The 20544-nt window shown below is 39.3% G+C and overlaps 1 protein-coding gene across 1 annotated transcript in view; it reads left to right on the top strand.

The window, feature by feature from the left end:
* The window catches only part of SYNE1 (spectrin repeat containing nuclear envelope protein 1), a 300005-nt gene that overhangs the window by 126559 nt on the left and 152902 nt on the right, over positions 1-20544 (top strand). Inside the window, 12 exon segments of the mRNA XM_032216017.1 lie at positions 291-461; positions 1565-1891; positions 2745-2897; positions 3251-3303; positions 3305-3415; positions 4599-4632; positions 4634-4777; positions 5318-5464; positions 9106-9231; positions 9893-10069; positions 11700-11965; positions 17777-19937. Of these exon segments, the coding sequence (XP_032071908.1) occupies positions 291-461; positions 1565-1891; positions 2745-2897; positions 3251-3303; positions 3305-3415; positions 4599-4632; positions 4634-4777; positions 5318-5464; positions 9106-9231; positions 9893-10069; positions 11700-11965; positions 17777-19937 (3870 nt within the window).

Below are 20544 nucleotides of genomic sequence, written 5' to 3'. Positions count from 1 at the left end.
TGTGAGGCATTTTTACAGAAACATTGAAGGGATGTTGAATTGTCAGCATAAACAAGGCATAATTTTGCCTTCTAAGATAGATGGTCTGTGTGAACTAAGACAGCCAGTGTTTATGTTTACATATTCCATAAGAATTGTCTAGTTTGTGTTAAGAAAGATTTATTAGCAGCAGTTGATTTCCCAACTGTGTACTGCATTTCATTGATAAATACAATATTTTGTGGGTTTAATAGGGGTGTGAGTATCAAGAAATGGATGAATAATAAGTCTCACTTCTCATCTGCTTGCAGGAACAAATGAAATTCCTAGAAGAAGAAATTCGAAGTTTGGAAGAATCTGAACTAGCTTTCAGTGCTTACAAAGACTGGTCTGAAGCTATCCTTAGAAAATTCAGAAATGTGGTGACAAAATGTGATGTAGTGGAGAGACCATTAATGGAGAAAAAAATGCAGAAACTTGAGGTAAACTCAACTGCAATTTGTCACTCCATATATAACCATACATGACATTAATGTTTATATCATAAATGTAGCACTACAGAGATGTAGAAATCTATGAACAGTAGATTTCAAACTACCTACATTAGAAAATTACTTTTGCACTGATTTATAGAAATACTGGATTTATAGAAATATTTTAGAGAATGAAATGCAATTAAGAATGAGATTTGGACCCTGCTATTTTGCTGTGAAGTAGCAACAATACCTGGAGTGAGAGAGAGGGAGAACTGAAATAGTGAGGCAGATTGTTTAACACTGCTTTTTATTCAAAGAAATGTTAACAAAACTGATGAATTACTGTGATATAGCAAGAATTCTAAGACACTATTTGAAAGATGCTCTGTTTCAGTAACATAATGTTTTAGAATTTGAAATACTGATAATAGATGACATGGCATTTTCCTGAAAGCTTGTATATCTTTCCATAATTTTCAGTTTAGCCTTTTTAAAATGCTAAATAAGCATTTATGTGCAATAATTAAATTACTATAGAAGTACTGATGTGTAAAATGCTAGTTAAATTTTATTTATTTTTATTTATTAAATTCATATGCCATGTAACCTCAAAATATTCTGTTTTTCCATGATAATATATAGAAGCACATATAGTGACATAATTGGAATTATATTAATAATATGCAAGAAGGATATATTGAAAGCTACAGAAAAAAATAGATACACATGATGATGTCTTGTTACTATATCACTTCTACTCACATACAAATATTAATTAAGAGCTGCCAACTCTGTGGCTAAATACAAGTAGAGTTAAATATTGTCCACTTTAAGCCAACTATAATCTTGTTGGCTTAAATTGCTTTACATTATTTAATTTAATGTAATTATTTTCTGATTTTGACAAAATGTTATAATTTACATATTCCTGGTTGATTGCTCATGCCTCAGAGAGAATTTGAAGTGCTCTGTGCATGATCAGAAATCCTGTTTGAATTCAGGATAAATCAAAATGTGATCAAGTGAACCAATTTCCAGCAATAGAATATCTTGGAATTTGCACAAATGGTTTATTTTAATTTTAAATATTGTGCTTTTTTTGTTCATAGGATCTCATGAGTGACATGGACGTTGGTCACAGTTTGCTCAAATCCGCCCGTGAGAAGGGAGAAAGAGCTATTAAGTACATTGAGGAAAATGAAGCTGAAAAACTAAAGAAACAAATCAGTGATTATGTAGAACAACTTGATGAAATGACTTGCTCTATCAGAAAAGAAAGTACAACCATAGAGAAATGTCTCCACTTAACAAAGGAATTCTTAGATAAATACAAAATACAGACACAGTGGCTAACAGATTATCAAATCATACTGCACAATACAGTGGATCCCAAAATGGAATTATATGAGAAGAAGGCACAGTTATCAAAATACAAGGTAAAGATAATGTTGTGCCTTACAAAATGAAATGATTCTTCAATTAGAAACTTAATTCTTGGTAGATATTTTCAGATATCCAGTTTGACAATCTAAATTTTACTGATGCTTTCTTATTAAATACCCATTCTTAAACATAATATTATCAATATAATCATTACAAAAATTCAGTGGTCTTCCTAAGCTGCAGTCATGCAATGTGATCCAACAAACACTTTCCAGTGTCCCTGTATTTCTAATGCTGGTTAGTGAGATTCTTTTTCCTGACTAATCTTCACATTGTGAATGTTAAACTCTTGTCCTAATAGCAATAGCAATTACACCTATATAGCGCTTGACAGTGCTTAAAAGCATTTTCTAAGCAGCTGACAGAGTCAGCATATTGCCCCCAACAATCTGAGTTCCCATTTTACCAACCTCAGAAGGACGGAAGGCTGAGTCAACCTTGAGCCAGTCAGGATTGAGGGAATCGAACTCCTGGCAATGTGAACAGAGTTAGCCTGCAGTACTGCATTCTAACCACTGGGCCACCACGGCTTTTTTTTTGGTAACTCTAAAAAGTGGAAATTTATCAAGTTTTTCTCTTTTGTTTACATTTCAAAAGATCTCTTGTGTACAAATGCCACCGAATAGACTTTTTAAAATATATATAATGGGAAAATACAAGATTCCTTCGATCATCTTCGTGTTAATATGGATAAGTTCTGAAAGGAGTAAACTTCAAATGAGTTTTTTTGTTTAATATGATATATATTTTGCTTTCTGTCCCATAAAGAGAATGTGATTTTCCATCTATATTAATTTTTGTACATTGTATTTTTTAAAAACATGTTTAACTGGATTTTAATTTTAGACAGTGCAGCAGACCATACTATCCCACGAACCTTTAATCAAATCTGTTGTGGAAAAAGGAGAAAGCCTTCTTGAATTGATCTGTGACACTAATGTAGCTAAGAATATTCAAAAACTTCAGAATGAATACCAGGAGCTCTGCAACACAGCAAAGGTATTTTTTAACCAGATATGCAATATTAATACTTTTTATTAAAATAATATGTTTGTAATGTGGATTGTCTACATTAATCTAACTATATTTCATTTATGAGAAGAGAGTTCTGTTTTCTGAGAGTAATTTTTGAACCACTTAAAATCCAGTTGAACCTGATCTTGTGCTGAGAAATGAGTCAACATCATATAAATATCTTATTTAAGGTAGAAGTTTACAAATGAAATAAAAAGTATTGTCTAAGAAATGACTAAGATGACTAAGAAAACTGGGCAGTTGAACTTTTCAGAATGAAGATCTGCGACTATTCTCATTTGAAACAACTGAAAAGTATCTGATTTCTGTTAATGCAGATGCAAGTTGCAAGCTTGGAGGAGAAAGCGAAACAACATGAAGACTATAATAGTCTTACAGGAAGTGGAAAAGTGGTTATTGCAGATGTCCAGCAGGCTGATTACCCCTGAACTCATGGAGAACAGTGATCTAGAAGTGATACACAACAATTAGCCAGTCACAAGGTAGCTCTATATAATCAACAACACTCTAGTAGGAGAGATGGTTACTGTAGTTTGTAGTTCAAGTAAACAACTATTAGTCTTCTAATATTCGTAGCTGTTCTTTGAAAAGTTTTCTCAAAGATTAACAGTTGAAAATAAAATAGAAAATTATCCTATATAAATCATTTTCTATTGTTTTTTTAAAAAACAAGACAGCAAATATTTAAATAAATCAATTGATTTTGACAATTAGTATTTTTATTACTGTCTACAGATAGGGAAACAATATACATACATACATACATACATACATACTACATACAGGTGTACATAGAAACCATATGTATTCAGTGTTTCTATACTTAAGAAAAGACTACCACCTTCCTCAAACATTAGATGATTTTCAGTGAACATTATGTGCCGTTTTTGTAATACATAAATAATCCTATATTTTTTGTTGATTAATAATGTAAATTCTTGTATACAGCTTCCTTTGTAGACTATAATCTTATACAGGTTTTTCTCATAAATTACAGAATGTTTCATTTTATTAGATTTTATGTAATGCTAACTACTAAGTTCCCTTGGTAATTAAAAAAAGGATAAAGGTGAATGAAAAGCTGTTTTTTTTAAAAAAAATACAATATTATAAAATTATAAGCCATAAAAAGCTTATTCATGTATTTTTTAAAAACTTTCAAAAATGAACAAATGAGTTAGGGTTCCTGATAATATTTTTAGAATTAACTGATCAGTACATAAATAACTTCATAAACTAGGAAGATGACACTTAACAATAGCACTTGGACTTATATACCATTTCACAGTGCTTTACAGCCCTCTCTAAGTGGTTTTATAGAGTCAACATATTTCCCCCAATAGTCTGGGTCCTCATTGTAGCGACCTTGGAAGGATGGAAGCTGAATCAACCTTGAGCTAGTGAGAATCGAACTGCCAAACTGCTACCTATAGCAGAAGTAGCCTGCAATACTGCATTGTAACCACTGCACCACCAATGATTCCTTAGGTACAAATTCTCTACTCAATGCAGAAATTTAAGTATATCTTTTACAGTCTCTGCTCCAATACTCCTGTAACATATTGTTAAACATTTTTCCATTAGCATTCATTTGTAATGTATTTTCCTGTCATTTAAGAGCATTCTGATCTACTTGTAATGTAAGACTACATCATAATGTTTTAGGCAACGATGGAAAGAAATAGCTGGATTTGAAGATTCGCCTGAACATCCTTAAGAGCAAGGGAGACTCTTTAATCAAAGAGTGTGCAGAACATCTCCAAGCAAAATTTAAACAAAATATAGAAACCCAGCTGCAGGGAACGAGAGATAGCTATTCAGCCATCTGTAGCACAACTAAAAAAGTAAGCATCAATCTTTTAATACTTAGTAGGGGATACAGGAACCAAGTGGTGGCAATTAGGTAGAAGCTGGCTCAAAATAAGTAAGATACTGAGATAGTTTATTAACAGTTTCTGAAAAATGAATTTAATAACAATTGGGGGGGGGCGACTTTGAAAACATTTACAAAAGTAGTCCCAAAGTTGCTTTTTGGAGGGACAACTGGACTTCGTTTTTTTCTTGAAGACGTTTTGCTTCTCCTCCAAGAAGCTTCTTCAGTCTTCAAGGAAAAACAAAGTCTCAAAGGTGCTTTTGAAAAAGCACCTTTGAGACAACCATGACCTGGATGGCTGAGAATCTTCATAGACATTTACAAAAGTAGAATATTGCAAGACAAACTGAGGAATAATGTATAGGAAATATACATTTTATATTAATTAGTTTTAATAAATATTCAATGATTTCTACAGTCCAGACTATATTTTTGGCCAAGGGCCCATTTTCAGTTAGTAATGATCATTAAAATTAAAGGAATTCTTACTTCTTCTTATTATTTCTTGTAGGTATATCAAAGTTTGGAGCATGAACTCCAGAAACATGTTAACCATCAGGATACTTTTCAGCAATGCCAAGCTTGGCTCTGTACAGTTTGTCCAGAGTTAAAGGCCAATCCTCATCGACCTTCTAGTTCAGCAGATGCCATTAAGCAGGTATCAGCAGTCTAATGGAAATATTCCTCTCCTCTGTACTTCTTTCTACTCCCTCCACTCTCCCCTCCTCTCCTCTTCATTATCTACTCTAAACTTCAGTCCTGTAATTTTCCAATATCTCCTAGCCAAGAAATTAAGTTTGACCTTAATTTTTTTTTAACAGCCAACACTACTTATTTGAGCTGTAGGTTCATTTTAAAGAGTTTTTTAAATATCAGCAAGGGCACAGGGAGTATATTCCAGAGATTGATAAACTCATTAGAAGTGTCAACTCTGCTTTCCTGGGAGGCAGGGATGATGTCGCAATGGTACGGCGTGCAATCTTGGAGCTCCAGGATCGCCATCGCTACCTCTGCTGCTGGACGGTCCTTTTGGACCTAAACCGTCCCTTAGAGATGATGATAGAGAAGGGCACATCCGGCTGATCCCAGGAACATTGCAAAGTCCCCGGTAGATCCAGGAGAAGCCCTTTTTTCCAGCCACAGAGAAGCATTAAAACTGCTGAAAGTTGGGACATCTCCAGAATGGAAGGAAAGAGGGAGAGAAAGTGTGTCTGATCGGTGAGATAAATGTTATTATTAGAGAAGAGAATACCCAAACAGATCAAAAGTAAATTAAAATTGAAGACAGAAGAGGTTAAGCTGCGAGATTAAGCCTGAGTCAAACTTAGCTGTATTATTTTTTTCTTTTTAATCTTTTTATTGATGGAATTTTACAAATGCTTCTTATTTTTTAAATTGGATGGTTTTTTCCTCCTTCTAATTTTTCTTTTTTAATACTTATTGTTTAAGACTTTCTTTCTTTTTCTTTTTCAACGTTCTATTGCATTTCCTTTTTAAGAATTTTTCTTTTTTTCTTTAAGTTTGGAATATAAAGAGAAAAGTAAAAGTAGACGAAAAGAAGTAACACTGCCACTTGGAGGCTTGGAAACATTGTTTTTCTTTTCTTTCTTTGAGCATTTGATCTACATTTCAAGGTCTCTGTGCTTGTTTATTGAAAATGATAGCAGGATGAGCACAGATTGTTTATACAGGTGTTCCTCTGGGGTACTATCAGTAGCTGGATTGGAATGAAAAGAAAGCTTTGATTTGAAAGAAAGAAGATTGCAGTGAACTTGTTTGGAACTTAATAAAAAAGTCTTGGATTCTATATAGTGGCAGTGTTTACTATCTGGAGGAAAAGATCAATATAGATGATGTCGCAGCATGAAAAAGAAAAGGAAGTGACATTGCAGATGATTATGCAAGAAATACAAAAAATACAAGTAAGAGCATTGAAAAGAGAATTGAAATATTGAACAAAGAATAGGAAAAATAGATGAAAAAATTGACAATATTTACCAAACGATGATGAAATGCGAGGACAGATTTCAAAAAATAGAAGAAAAAAATGAACAAAGAGACAAGAAAATTGGAGATATTGACAGCAAATTGAGCATGGTTGAAAAAGACAACAGTGGAATATTGGAATGGGAAAACGACAGATCAGAATTTTATCTCAGATTCCAGAATATAGAAGAAGAAAAGAGAGAAAATTTGGCAGAAGTAATGAAAGAAATTCTAGCAGAAGCATCGGTGATAACCAAAGGGAAGTTGATGGAAGGAACAGGCGAGGGGTTCCGAGTCTTTACAAGATATGCTGTGAAAAACAAGTTGCGAAGAGAAGTACACATAAGATCTACCAAGAAAGCAGTTAGAACACAAATTCTACAAATGGCAAATGATATAAGATTGCATTACTATTCGATGGATACAGGATGATGTAATGAAATGCTATAATAAAAATTAATTTAAATTAAGTTAAACTTAGAATATTATGCATAAAATGAAGTAATAATAGTTATAGTCTAATAAATGATTAATAATGATAACAATGTGTGTGTGTGTGTGTGTGTGTGTGTGTGTATAGATTTTCACTGGTACAGGTATGCAGGTTTTGGTGTATTGGGGTCTTTTCCCTTCCCACTCATCATCTTCAGGCTGGTGTCTTCGGCCTCGTGCCTGTGCGAGCGGGACCTCATCGAAACGTCGCCAAGATACTCTCAATATTACATGGGAAAAGACCCAAATACGTCAAGACCTGCATATATATCTATATATATTAGGTAGATAATATGAAATTTTGTATAAATTGTAAGTGAGGATTATGGAGAGGATGCACAAAAGTTTTGTAACCAAAGATAAACAATTTTATACAGAATACAATATAAAGATGTAATATTACTGGATGGTTTTAGGATGATGTAATGAAATGCCATAATATAAATTTATTCTAAATTTAGAATATTTCACATAAAAGGAATAATAGTTATAGTCAAGTAAATGTTTAATAATGATAATAATTGTATACATATATATTAGATTGATAATATGAGATTCTATATAAATTGTAAGTGAAGACTATGGTGAGGAAGTATAAAAGTTTTGTAACCAATCAACACACTGTATATAACTGGAGGATGGTTTTTATGTTTATGTTTGTTTGTTTAAAAATAAAAAAATTAAAAAAAAAGAAGTGTCAACTCTGCTTTCCCAAAAGACAATCTTAGGTCAACTGTATATGAACCTCCTTGAACAAACTCAATGAATAGGATAAACATATGATATAATCTCAGCCATTGTGCATTACTCTCTCACTCTTACTGTATATTATAGGGGCCCCAGATTCTTAACAAATGTTAAGCATGTCCTTTGGTCATCGAAAACCTCTTCATTCCTGCCCTAGTGATCTGAAAACAATCGCTAAGCAAAACAAGCTCACTTGTTTATGGCATTTGTTAAATTGATTATGTTATAACTAATAAATGTGATAAAGACATACAAACAGAGAGAAATGCCCATGATAACTTAATGCTTATTTTACTAGCTACTTTTAATATGAGATCATTTTTCCAAAATGATATTTTTGGCTATTTACCAAACTTCAATCTTTAAAATATGATGCTTGTAAATTTAACATGGAATAGATCCATGAAACTTAATGGCATTTCTATTGCCTTCTACTACATACCAATAATTGTTCTAAGTTTACTCTGCAGATATAAAAGTGACATTTTTCTTTTAGCAGAACAGACTTCAAAAGATAATATTTCAGATTACAATGCTATGAAGACTGGGCTTTATTAAGACCTACAGAAAGAAACCATACAGTGGATTGCTGTGTTCAGATGGAAAATAGTGTGTTTAGACAGTCAGACTGTTATTTTTAATTCTGCAGTAAAAAGCAAAATGTCCTTTTTCTTCAGTGAAGCCAATAAATGATTCAACCTCAGTTGGGTAATCCATCAAAAGATACATTACACAGAGAGAGAGGGAGAGAGGGGGGGAGAGGGAGGGGGGAAAGGAGAGAGATAGATATCTGTTGAAGTCAAAGTTACTTTAATTAAAAGCTAAATGTAATCTGAACTATTCATATTTTTAATGTTGTGCACAATGCAGATACATAATCAATACAGAGTCCCTGGGTTACTTTATTAATATTACATAAATAAATGAGTCATTTATATTAACACCATGAGCAGTTTATTATTTTGCACTTTTTTTTTAAAGTAGCAATGTTGCTATGCTTTATAACTTTCAAAGCATTTTCAGGGGAAATTGAAAATCTATGTTTTGTTGATAAACTTTTCTTACTCTTTTTAGGTTAAACATTTTAGAGCCCTGCAAGAGCAGGCAAACACCTATCTGGATCTATTATGCTCCATTGATGATTTATCAGACAGCACAATAAAAAATGCAGCAACAGATATTCAAGTAGCAAAGCAAACGGTATGGGATAAACTATAACAGCTGTTTGTAATTCTTCTTAGACATGTAATTATGTTTTTTACAGGTTCATATTAGGTAATATTGGTTTGAAGAGTTGACTACTGTACTTCAATTAACAAAGGAGATTGTATGGGATAAATGGTAGCAGCTGTTCTCTCATTCTTCTTAGACATGTGATTATCTTACTTTCTCACTAATTAAGTAATAAAGAAACAGTCATGCTTGCAGTGATTGTTTCCTTCAGAATGAAAGATAATAAAGAAAGAGGAAAGGATATAACTCGGGACAGAATTCAAAGATATTCATGTGTTATGTTTTAATTCTTTTAGAAAATCTGTTGTTTCCTGACAATGAGCTTCATCTGACTTATTAAGGATGCTACATTAATTTACATTTTTTTTCAGATTGAATCTGTATTGATGTTTAACTGTTATTAAGGATGGTTACAACTGTTTTGTATAGAATTCGTGTGCATAGAACTCATATAACATGAGCATTAGAGACTTATGCATGCTCTGTTTATCTTCCACTCATATAGGTTGTCTCCCCACCCCCTTCTAATGTAAATCTCCTGACCTACATAAATGGATAGTGTACCTCTAAGACAGCTCTGAATTAATTACATTAAAATATTTCCATTATTCCTCCCTGTATTTTCCAGATTGAAGATAGGATAATGAACTCCCAGTATCTTGCTCAGGGCTGGGAAGAAATAAAGCAAATGAAAGAAGAACTTTGGATTTATTTCCAGGACGCAGAACAGCAGCTACAGAATATGAAGAGACGGGGGGCAGAGCTGGAATTAAATATTGCTCATAATATGGTTTTACAGGTGAAGGTAAGGAGAATCTCTTATTTTATTAACAAGAAATACATAATTAATAGCTTATGAGATTGCCTGGCCTCTTTGTGACAATAGAAAATTAACCAGCAGTAACATTTTTAAAGCTCACCTGAAAAAGACCACTTGCTTTAATGAACTGCAGCAAAATTGCTGCACTTCAGAAACCGAGACACTTTTCTTACAATTCATTTGAAATATGCACCTTTCTGTTCTATATTATTTATTTTGAACAAATGGAGGCACTTGGAAAGAATAGGAACAGGAATAGCATTTTATCATTTAGGTTATATTATTTTTAGAAGTGACAGAATTGAAAAGCATTTTTTAAAATTATGTAACTGAATTTGTTTCCCTAAAATCCAATATAATCCGTAAAATAAGGGATTCTTGAGTTAAAATAAAAAAGATGCAAGAAAATAAAATTTCAGGAAATAAATTATAAAATCAAGTACCTAAAATTCCAAGTGCATTATGTTGCAATTACAGTTACTCATCCAAAAAATTCTGAAAATGGAATATATACAACAGTATAGTCCAGCATTAAGATATTGAATTAGTAGGAAGAACGATCAAATGATCACATGGAACCTATTCAAGGAAGAAAAACTATTTACAGCAAGCAGAAGGGTTCAGCATTATTGCTAAAGAGATTTAGTATTTGGGAATCTATTTAACTAAACGAATATATAATTAAAGAATATGTGTAAGAATAACTACTTCCAGACCTGGAATATATTTCTAAAATACTTCTCAAGTATGACATTAAGACAGGGCATGGCAAACTTTTTCTGTACTATAAAACAGTGACCCCAAACCTTTCCAGCTCTGCAGAGAACCAGCGGTGGCAATGAGGGTGGGGAGAGGGGATTGTTCTGCACAAGTGGCAGGTGCACATGCACATGAGCAACTCCATTTGCACAAGTGATGGGCATGCTTGCTCACCCCTTGCACGGCCCAATGAGCCGCACCCTGGAACTGGGCCATAGCCTGGAGGTTGGGGATCCCTGCTGTAAAGGGCTAGATCCAACCCTTTCTTCAACTCTACAGTTGTATCTGGCAAGTTTGCAGTCCAAGGAGTGTGGCAGCCCTTGGGCAGTGTCAACCAGCAGCAAGGAGGCCATTGATAGACTGTTGCCATTACCCAAGTTACTCCAGTCCTCAGCCCCTTTCCTTGACCTTGAGCTCAGCTGAAGCTTGGGCATGGGGATGACCTGCTCATCTACCCACTCACTCTTAGTTCTCAGGCAATACAAAAACAGGTGGTGGAACAGATTTGGTCTACAAGCTATAATTTGATAGTTTCTGGACTATGATAGAGATGAGTCAAATGCTGATGGAAGGATCAGTTGTCTTAAATGGCATTGGGTTTCCTGCTTGAGCAGGAATTGGACTAGAAGACTTCCAAGATCCCTTCCAACTCTATTATTCTGTTATTTTAAAAGTCTTACCATTTTGCTGCCAAAGGAGTCAGCAAAACAAAAAATATTATAATCTCTTGAAAGGGATAAATGAATTTGCCTTAATTCATGGCTTTGTCATAGAATCTGAAACATAATTCAGTAACCCTTTTTAAATGTTAACAGAATTCTTTCTTGCTATTTTTTTTGTATCTCCTAATATTAAGGACTTCAGCCAGCAGTTGCAGTCTAAACAGACAGTTTTGACTGCAGTGACTGAAAAAGTGAGCAAATTGACAGAAGGGCAGGAGTCACCAGAACACAAGGAAGTAGGGCGCTTGAGCAACTATTGGCTTGATCTTTGCCTTCAAACCAGCAACGTGCTCTTACGTAGAAAAGAAGATTTTCAGAGAACAACAGAATATCATGATTGTTTAAATGTGGTAGAAACGTTTTTAGAAAACTTTACACAGGAATGGGATCACTTGGCAAGGTAAGGATGGTCTCCTTGCCTTATTTTTGACAGATGAAATCAAGTTGAACTACGGCTGTGCTTTGTTACTTGATCAGCATTAAGAATTACTAGGAATTCGTATTTTTCCTTTTAACTTCTATCTCAGCACATTTTATTATACTGTTCCAGTACAGTGCTCCGGAGGGTCCACCTGCCTGCGCTCCTTACCTGTATTTGAGCTGTTTGGGCCTTCCGCGCATGCGCACAGAGCGTACAGTGCCTGCGCGACACTCCGCCGAGCAGCTGGAGCATTGCGGAGGCATTGCAGAGCATCGCGGGCAGTAGATACACATGTGCGCGCAGCGAGCGTGTGCACACAGCGAGTGTGTGCATGTGGTGGACGCCCAGCCCCATTGCACCATACCGGTTGCACCGGGATCCAGAACCCACCATTGCACCAGTGGTAGGAAAACCTGGCAATCACTCTCCTTAACTGAGATGGGGCTGGCAAGGTTAGTTTTGACCATCTCACAAGGGCATAGCTCCTTTGTAATAGCTCCTTTACAACAGATTCCTAGAGCTGGGAGGTAGCAGAACCAGGGAAGTTGTCAGCTTGGTGAGATAGTCAAGATAAGAATCATAGTCAAAAGTACTAGCTCTATATTTATTGTAAAGTCACATGAACAGAATCTGGCAAGTTTGAAAGTACATTTCTCCCCTCTTCCTCTTGCCTTTACAGTCCAAGTAACTAGAGGTGGTCCCTTCTGAGATGTATGTGATGCTTCGATTAGTTCTACAGGTTCTATTGCCTATTACTGTGATGGTGAACCTATGGCACATGTGCCACAGGTGGCACGCAGAGCCATTTGTCCGGGCACGCGAGGTGCTGCCCTTTCAGGTGGCCAGCACACATGCACGTGGCCAGCTGACTTCGGGCTTCTTTGAGGCCATTTTTCACCCTCTGGAGCCTTCAGGGAAGCTCTGGAGGGCCTCCGGGGAGGGGCTGTTTTCACTCTCCCCAGACTCCTATAAAGCCTCTGGTACATGGGGAGGGCTAAAAAAGTACACCAAAAATGGGGGGAACGCTGGTCATGTGAGCGTGCACATAGCATTATGGGTGTGCAATGACTGTGCATTACTCCCCTGCGCTCCCCCCACTTTTGGCACGCGAGCCACAAAAGGTTTGCCATCACTGGCCTACTATGTGACCATTGACTAGTCTGAGACTCTCCCTTCCTTTCCCCTTCCTCCCTTTCCCAAGGTCATTTTCATATTCCATTACAGAAGCTGAGCCTTTGCCTACCATATCTATAATTCTATGGACCACATAATCCATGAGACTAAAGATCTGGTGGCATTTAAGAAGCCGGCTATAGTCTTTCTGACTCCTCTTCCAGACTGGGGATCAGCTATCAGGGCTAGAAGAGGGATAAGAGAAATCAGAGAGTTATCTCTAGACCTGCAGTCCCACAAACTGATTCTCATGGCTTTCTTTCTCGCATTTCATCATGTAGCTTATCACCAACCTGAACAGTTTTTATTTAGTTTGATCCACCCTTCTAGCAGGCAAATATTATGGAAGAATATCTGGATTGTTCTACTGACCAAATCCAGAGTGACCCAATGTGCCTTGGTTGATTAAGGTTGGGATGAAGGCAACAGACAAGGATGCAGGGAAAATGCATGGGTGTGCCCACTTTTTAACTCCTATTATTATTGTAGTTTTTTGTGTTTTTAAACTGTTAGTGGGGAGTGATTGGTTGTGTGACTGTGTATGTCTGAGTAGGCTGGGACTTCAACCGGGTACCCCCTGCACTGAGTGCTCTGCAGAAGTGTCAGGGGGGCCTGGGCCTAATCCCAGCCTCAGGATGTCTGATTCGAAGGGCCTGCTGGAGAATGCGGGGGCTATGAGGGTGGGTGGAGGGACCATGGACACGGGAGTGGGCCAGAGCATTACGGTCTTAACAGGGAGGGGCAGATATGGCGGGGACTTTAGGGCTAGCCATTACCAGGGAAGGAGGGTTCCCTACGTCACAGAGATCCCTCCTTCTGGCCCTTCTAGTCCCACTCCAAGGCCAGATGGCGTGAGTAATCAGGACCCTGGTCTCAGGCTGTTGTCGCTAAATGCCAGGTCTGTGGTTCACAAGGCTCCTCTCGTCCGGGACCTAATTTTAGATGAGAGGGCAGACCTGGCATGTATCACTGAAACCTGGCTGGGCCCGGAGGGAGGAGTCCCCCTCACTGAGATGTGCCCAGAGGGTTTTCAGGTGCTTCATCAGCCGCGACCCCAGAGAAGGGGTGGGGCTGTGGCTATTGTTATTCGAGAGTCTCTAGTTCCTCGTAGGATCCCTGCTCCAGAGCTTGTCGGGTGTGAGTCCTTGCTGGTGAAGTTGGACTTCGAGGGTCAAGTGGGCCTGTTGTTAACGTACCTGCCTCCCAACAGCGTTGCAATAGCCCTCCCCTCGCTCCTCGAGTCAGTAGCCGAGCTGGCAATTGAGTTCCCCAGGCTTATGGTGCTGGGGGACTTTAATTTGCCTTCGCTTGGCGAGCACTCTGATGGAGTGCAGGAGTTCATGGCTTCCATGACAGCCATGGGCTTGACCCAAGTAATCCGAGGCCCGACTCACTCGGCGGGTCACACGCTCAACCTCATATTCCTCTCGGATCAGTGGAGCTGTGATCTTGGTTTGAGGGGTAGTGAGATCTTGCCGCTGTCATGGTCGGACCACTACCTACTGAGGCTTGACTTTTGGAGGCCAACCCCCCACTGTAGGGAGGAGGAACCGATTACGTGGTTCCACTCCAGGCGCCTTATGGACCCTTTGGGCTTTCAGACGGCGCTTGGAGGGGTTCCTGATACTCTCACCCACAGTCCGGCGGAGACCCTGGTTGCTGCTTGGAACTCAGCAGCGTCAGAGGCTCTCAATCGGATTGCGCCTTTACGGCCGATCCAAGGCAGTGGATCCAGGAGGGCTCCTTGGTTCACTGAGGAACTCCGGGAGATGAAGCGCCAAAAGAGACGCCTAGAGCACCGCTGGAGATCCAGTAAGTCCAATCAGACCGAGCACTATTAAAATCCTGCATCAGAGCCTACCTCCGGGCAATACGGACGTCAAAAAGAACTCACATTGCCGCTCTGATAGCTTCCGCTGAGTCACGCCCAGCCGCCTGGATTAGGATAACCCGTTCCCTCCTGAATAGGAGGGATACGAGCAATCCTTTGCAAGGTAGAGCTGAGGAATACGTCCAATTTCTCGCGGATAAAGTTGCTCGGCTTCGGACGGACCTGGACTCCAATTGCGCAGAGCCAGCCAAGGCACCAGGGGAGAATCTGGAGCGACATCTCTGGATTGATTTTCAACTCGTTACTCCTGAGGAAGTGGACAAGGCCATGGGAGCTGTGAGTGCCTCCACTTGTGCGCTGGACCCGTGTCCCTCCTGGCTGGTTGCGAACAGCAGGGAGATGACATGGGGCTGGATCCAGGCGATAGTTGTCGCCTCCCTTCGGGAGGGGTTCTTTCCCCCCGCATTAAAGGCAGTGGTGGTGAGACCCCTCCTGAAGAAGCCATCTTTGGATCCAGTCATCTTAAACAACCATCGTCCAGTCTCCAACCTCCCCTTTGTGGGGAAGGTTGTCGAGAAAGTGGTGGCCTCTCAGCTCCGGTGGTCCTTGGATGAAACCTATTATCTAGACTCCTTCCAGTCTGGATTCAGGCCTGGCTACAGCACAGAAACTGCTTTGGTCGCACTGACCGATGATCTCTGGAGAGCCATGGACGGGGGTCATGCTTCCGTCCTAGTGCTCCTTGACCTCTCAGCGGCCTTTGATACCATCGACCATGGTATCCTTCTGCAACGATTATGTGAGGTGGGGGTGGGAGGCACCGTTCTTCGGTGGTTCTCCTCTTACCTCTCGGATAGGTCGCAGTCAGTGTTAGTTGGAGGGCAGAGATCGACCCCTAGGCCCCTGAAGTATGGGGTGCTGCAGGGTTCGGTCCTGTCCCCCCTCCTGTTCAACATCTACATGAAGCCGCTGGGTGAGATCATTCGACGGCACGGGATAAAATACCACCAGTATGCGGATGATACACAGTCATATCTGTCCGCCCCGTGCCAACTCAGTGAAGCGGTTGACGTGATGTGTCAGTGCCTGGAGGATGGGGGTTAACAAGCTTGCACTCAATCTGGACAAGACCAAGTGGCTGGTGTGTTTCCCTCCCAACAATTGGCCAAGTATTCCATCTCTCAGGCTGGGGGGTCAAACTGTATGCCCCTCAGACAGGGTTCGCAATTTGGGAGTCCTCCTGGACCCACAGCTGACTTTAGAACACCATTTGTCGGCTGTGACCAGGGGGACATTTGCCCAAGTTCGCCTGGTGCGCCAATTGCGTCCCTACCTGAACCGGGAGGCCCTCGCATCAGTCACTTGTGCCCTTGTGACCTCAAGACTGGACTACTGCAATGCACTCTACACGGGGCAGCCCTTGAAGAGCATTCGGAGACTTCAGCTTGTCCAGAATGCAGCTGCGCGAGCGATTGTGGGTGCACCCCGGTACACCCACGTCACACCTATCCTCCATGAGCTGCACTGGCTGCCTATTGGTCTTCGGATACGCTTCAAGGTGCTAGTCGTCACTTATAAAGCCCTTCATGGTATTGGACCTGGGTACTTTAGGGCTAGCCATTACCAAGGTGGTGCAGTGGTTAGGGTGCAGTACTGCAGGCCACTTCAGCTGACTGTTATCTGCAGTTCAGCGCTTCTAATCTCACCGGCTCAAGGTTGACTCAGCCTTCCATCCTTCCGAGGTGGGTGAAATGAGGACCCAGACTGTGGGGGCGATATGCTGACTCTGTAAACCGCTTAGAGAGGGCTGAAAGCCCTATGAAGCGGTATATAAGTCTAACTGCTATTGCTATTGCTATTGCTACTTGAGAGACCGCCTGCTGCCAATTACCTCCAATAGACCTATTAGATCCCACAGATTAGGCCTCCTCCGAATTCCATCTACTGGCCAATGCCGATTGGCTACCACCCGGAGGAGGGCCTTCTCTGTGGCTGCTCCGGCCCTCTGGAACGAGCTCCCCGTGGAGATTCGGACCCTCACCACCCTTCAGGCTTTCCGCAAAGCCCTTAAAACCTGTTTGTTCCGACAGGCCTGGGGCTGACGAGTTCCCCGCCCCCGCTCGAATTGTGTGGTTGTTGAGTGTTTTTTTTAATTGTTGTAGTTGTTTGTCCATTGTTGTTTTTCCTCCTGTTTGTATTCCCCCCCCCCTTGCTTTGGTTTGTGAGCCGCCCTGAGTCCCTCTGGGAATAGGGCGGCATAGAAATGCAATAAATCAAATCAAATCAATCAAATTAGTTAGTATATGTTCATTCGGTAGCTATGGACAAATAGGAAAAGGACCTATGCCAATCTCCAGAATTCCTTTTATTTATTACATGGACCTCTAACTTTCTTGCACTTTCTGTACACAGATCTACATTTAAAAATAAACTTTGAAGTCCGTTGTTGTAGAGTTTCAGGTGAATAGAGGCAAGAAGACAAAATAAAAGATGTTTCTCCTTCCAACAATAGCTGAGCTGCTGAGTGTAGAGGCTCATTGGAATGAATTTCATTAATAAATTAACTTGTTTCTTCCTTTTCCAACTCTAAGGTGAACACTTGATGCTATAATGGTGAAATTATATGTGAGTTTAATATTATGAACTCTGCAGGTATATGTTGTAAGTCAAAACATACACACACATAGTACTTTGCAATAAGAATCATGTATAAGATGAAAAAGTTTTCTCTAAAACTTTCTCTGTAATACAAATATTTACTATGCACTGTTGTATTTGCTTAACAGATCTGATGCTGAGAGTACAGCTACACATCTTGAGGCTTTGAAAAAGTTGTCAGTGACTCTGCAGGACAAACGGCTTGCTCTTGAAAACTTAAAGGAACAGAGGCAAAAAGTGACTGAACATCTAAATTTGGATGATAGGGAACTAGTCAAAGAACAGTCAGGATACTTTGAGCAGTGCTGGATCCAGCTGGAGGACCAAGTCAAGAGGAAAATACAACTGTCGGTCACCACATTACAAGAGTTGAGTGTTGTGCAAGCCAAGCTTCAAGAATTAATGGAGTGGGCAGAAGAGCAGCAACCTAGCATCTCTGAAGCTCTTAAACACAGCCCGCCTCCTGAGCTGGCTCAAAATTTTCTCATGGATCACCTCACTCTTTGTAGTGAGGTAGAAGCCAAGCAGCTTATTTTGAAAACATTAATAAAGGATGCTGATAGGGTGAAAACTAATTTAGGGCTTCATGAAAGACAGATGCTCCAGAAAAGTCTATCAGATGCCCAAAATCATGTGGATTTCCTTAGTGATCTGGTTTGGCAGAAAAAAAGGCACTTAAATAAGACATTATCTGACAGGACTCAGTTCTTCCTAGCAGCCCTTCAGGCCATGAATCAAATTAAACAATATGAGAAAAAGGTAATATGCCATGAACATATCTCTCTGCTACCAGAAGATGTGAGTAAACAGATCAGGTCTTGTAAGAGTACACAAGCCAGCCTTAAGGTCTACCAGAGTGAAGTCTCTGGACTGTGGTCTCAGGGCAGGAACCTTATGAAGGAAACAACAGAAGAAGAGAAAAGTGAAGTGTTGGATAAACTACATACACTGCAAAACATGTATGATACTATTTTACAAAAATGTGGCCAGCGATTAATGGATCTGGAAAGACATGTAGTTTCTAGGAAATACTTCAAAGAAGATTTGGATAAAGCATGCCACTGGTTAAAGCAATGTGATATTGTTTCATTCCCAGAAATCAATTTAATGAATAATAACACAGAACTTTATTCTCAATTAGCTAAGTATCAGCAGATTCTTGAAGAGTTTCCTGAATATGAAAATCTTTTGTTGATAGTTCAGAAAGATGGCCAGGAAATTTTACCATCACTTAATGAAATGGATCGATCCTATCTCGAGGAAAAACTCAGTGCCTTGCCTCAACAATTTAATATGATCATTGCTTTGGCTAAAGATAAATTCTGTAAAGTCCAAGAAGCAATTACAGCCCGTAAAGAATATGCATCATTACTTGAACTGACAACAAGGGCACTGTCTGAAGTGGAAGATCAGCTTGTAAATTTGCGTAAAACCCCCTCTACTCTTACAGCTAAAGAAGTTGTGTCACTGATGGAGGATTACAAAAATGTCCTAAGTGAAGTCATAAGCCTTTGCAGTGCCATAGATGAATTAAACCAGAAAAAGGAAGCCTTTCGAAGCACTGGGCAGCCATGGCTACCAGAAGAGATGTTAACGCTTGCTACACTGTATCACAAATTAAAAAGGCAGATAGAACAGAAAGTTAACCAATTGGAAGACATGATGGTGGCTTATCAGGAACATGAAGAAATGTGTAAGCAGCTTGAGATGAAACTAAATTCCATAAAAGAAAAAGAAGCAGAAGTAAATGAAGAAACCCTTCCAGCTGAGGAAAAGCTAAAAATGTATCATTTCCTCGCTGGTAGTCTTCAGGATTCTGGAATCCTTTTGAAACATATTGCTGAACATCTTGAAGGACTTTCGTCCCAGCTTGACCCATCTGTTCATGAAAGAGCTGATCATCAAGTGCGAAATTGGCAGGAAATACTGAAGGTATTGCACACTGCCATTGGAGATAAAGTGGTGGAGTGTGAAAACAGGCTGGTAGAGAGCATAGATTTTCAAACTGAAATCTGTCGCTCTTTGGATTGGCTGGGACACATCAAAGCAGACCTGAATGAACCATTAAACATGGATGTAAAACTGAACAGCATTCAAGAAGAGATTCGCACAGTTCAGATCCAACAGGAAGAAGTACAATCCAGCCTAAGGATAATGAGAGCACTAAGCAATAAAGAAAAGGAGAAATATATGAAAGCCAAAGAACTGGTTCCTGTGGACTTGGAAAACAGCCTTACTGAGCTCTCTGAACGCAACAGTGAAGTCCAGGAAGCGATACAAAAGAGGCAGGTCAGTATGTCCTGCATTCCTATTGTTAATTATTTACCACAACATAATGAAAGTGGAATACAAATCTGTTCAGGCTGCATTTCAGTGATACATACATAGGTGCCAGATCTTCATTATAATCTAAAGCAAAAAAAGATGAAATAAAGATTAAAAATGGCTCAAATTGGTGCTCTCATTCTGCACCTTAAGCCTAGAAAACATAATAACAGAGTTGGAAGGGTCTTCTAATTCAAGCCCCACTCAAGCAGGAAATCCTATTCACATTATTCACATACATGTTTTGAGTAAATCATTGTTACACATAGACAATTTTTTTCATCACAGGAGATAATGTTATCTCTATAGTGAGAAATATGACAACTTCATAAATTGCATTTCTGAAAATTCTTGCCACAAGATTTATGGGATAACACTTTAATATATTTTTGTTATCCCTGTTTTCACTGTGGAATAAATGTCAATACCAGGCCAATAATTTAATTATAAACTTGTTTCATAGGTTATATGCTCTAGGACAGTGTTGGCAAACCTTTTCAGCACCGAGTGCCAGAAACTGTAAGAGCAGCTGCCCGCTGCACATTCGTGGACTGGGAAGATGATCTTCCGG

The sequence above is a fragment of the Thamnophis elegans genome, chromosome 4 (genome assembly GCF_009769535.1).
Source record: "Thamnophis elegans isolate rThaEle1 chromosome 4, rThaEle1.pri, whole genome shotgun sequence".
In the NCBI taxonomy this organism is placed as follows: Eukaryota; Metazoa; Chordata; class Lepidosauria; order Squamata; family Colubridae; genus Thamnophis; species Thamnophis elegans.
This window is presented reverse-complemented; position numbering and strand designations above follow the sequence as displayed.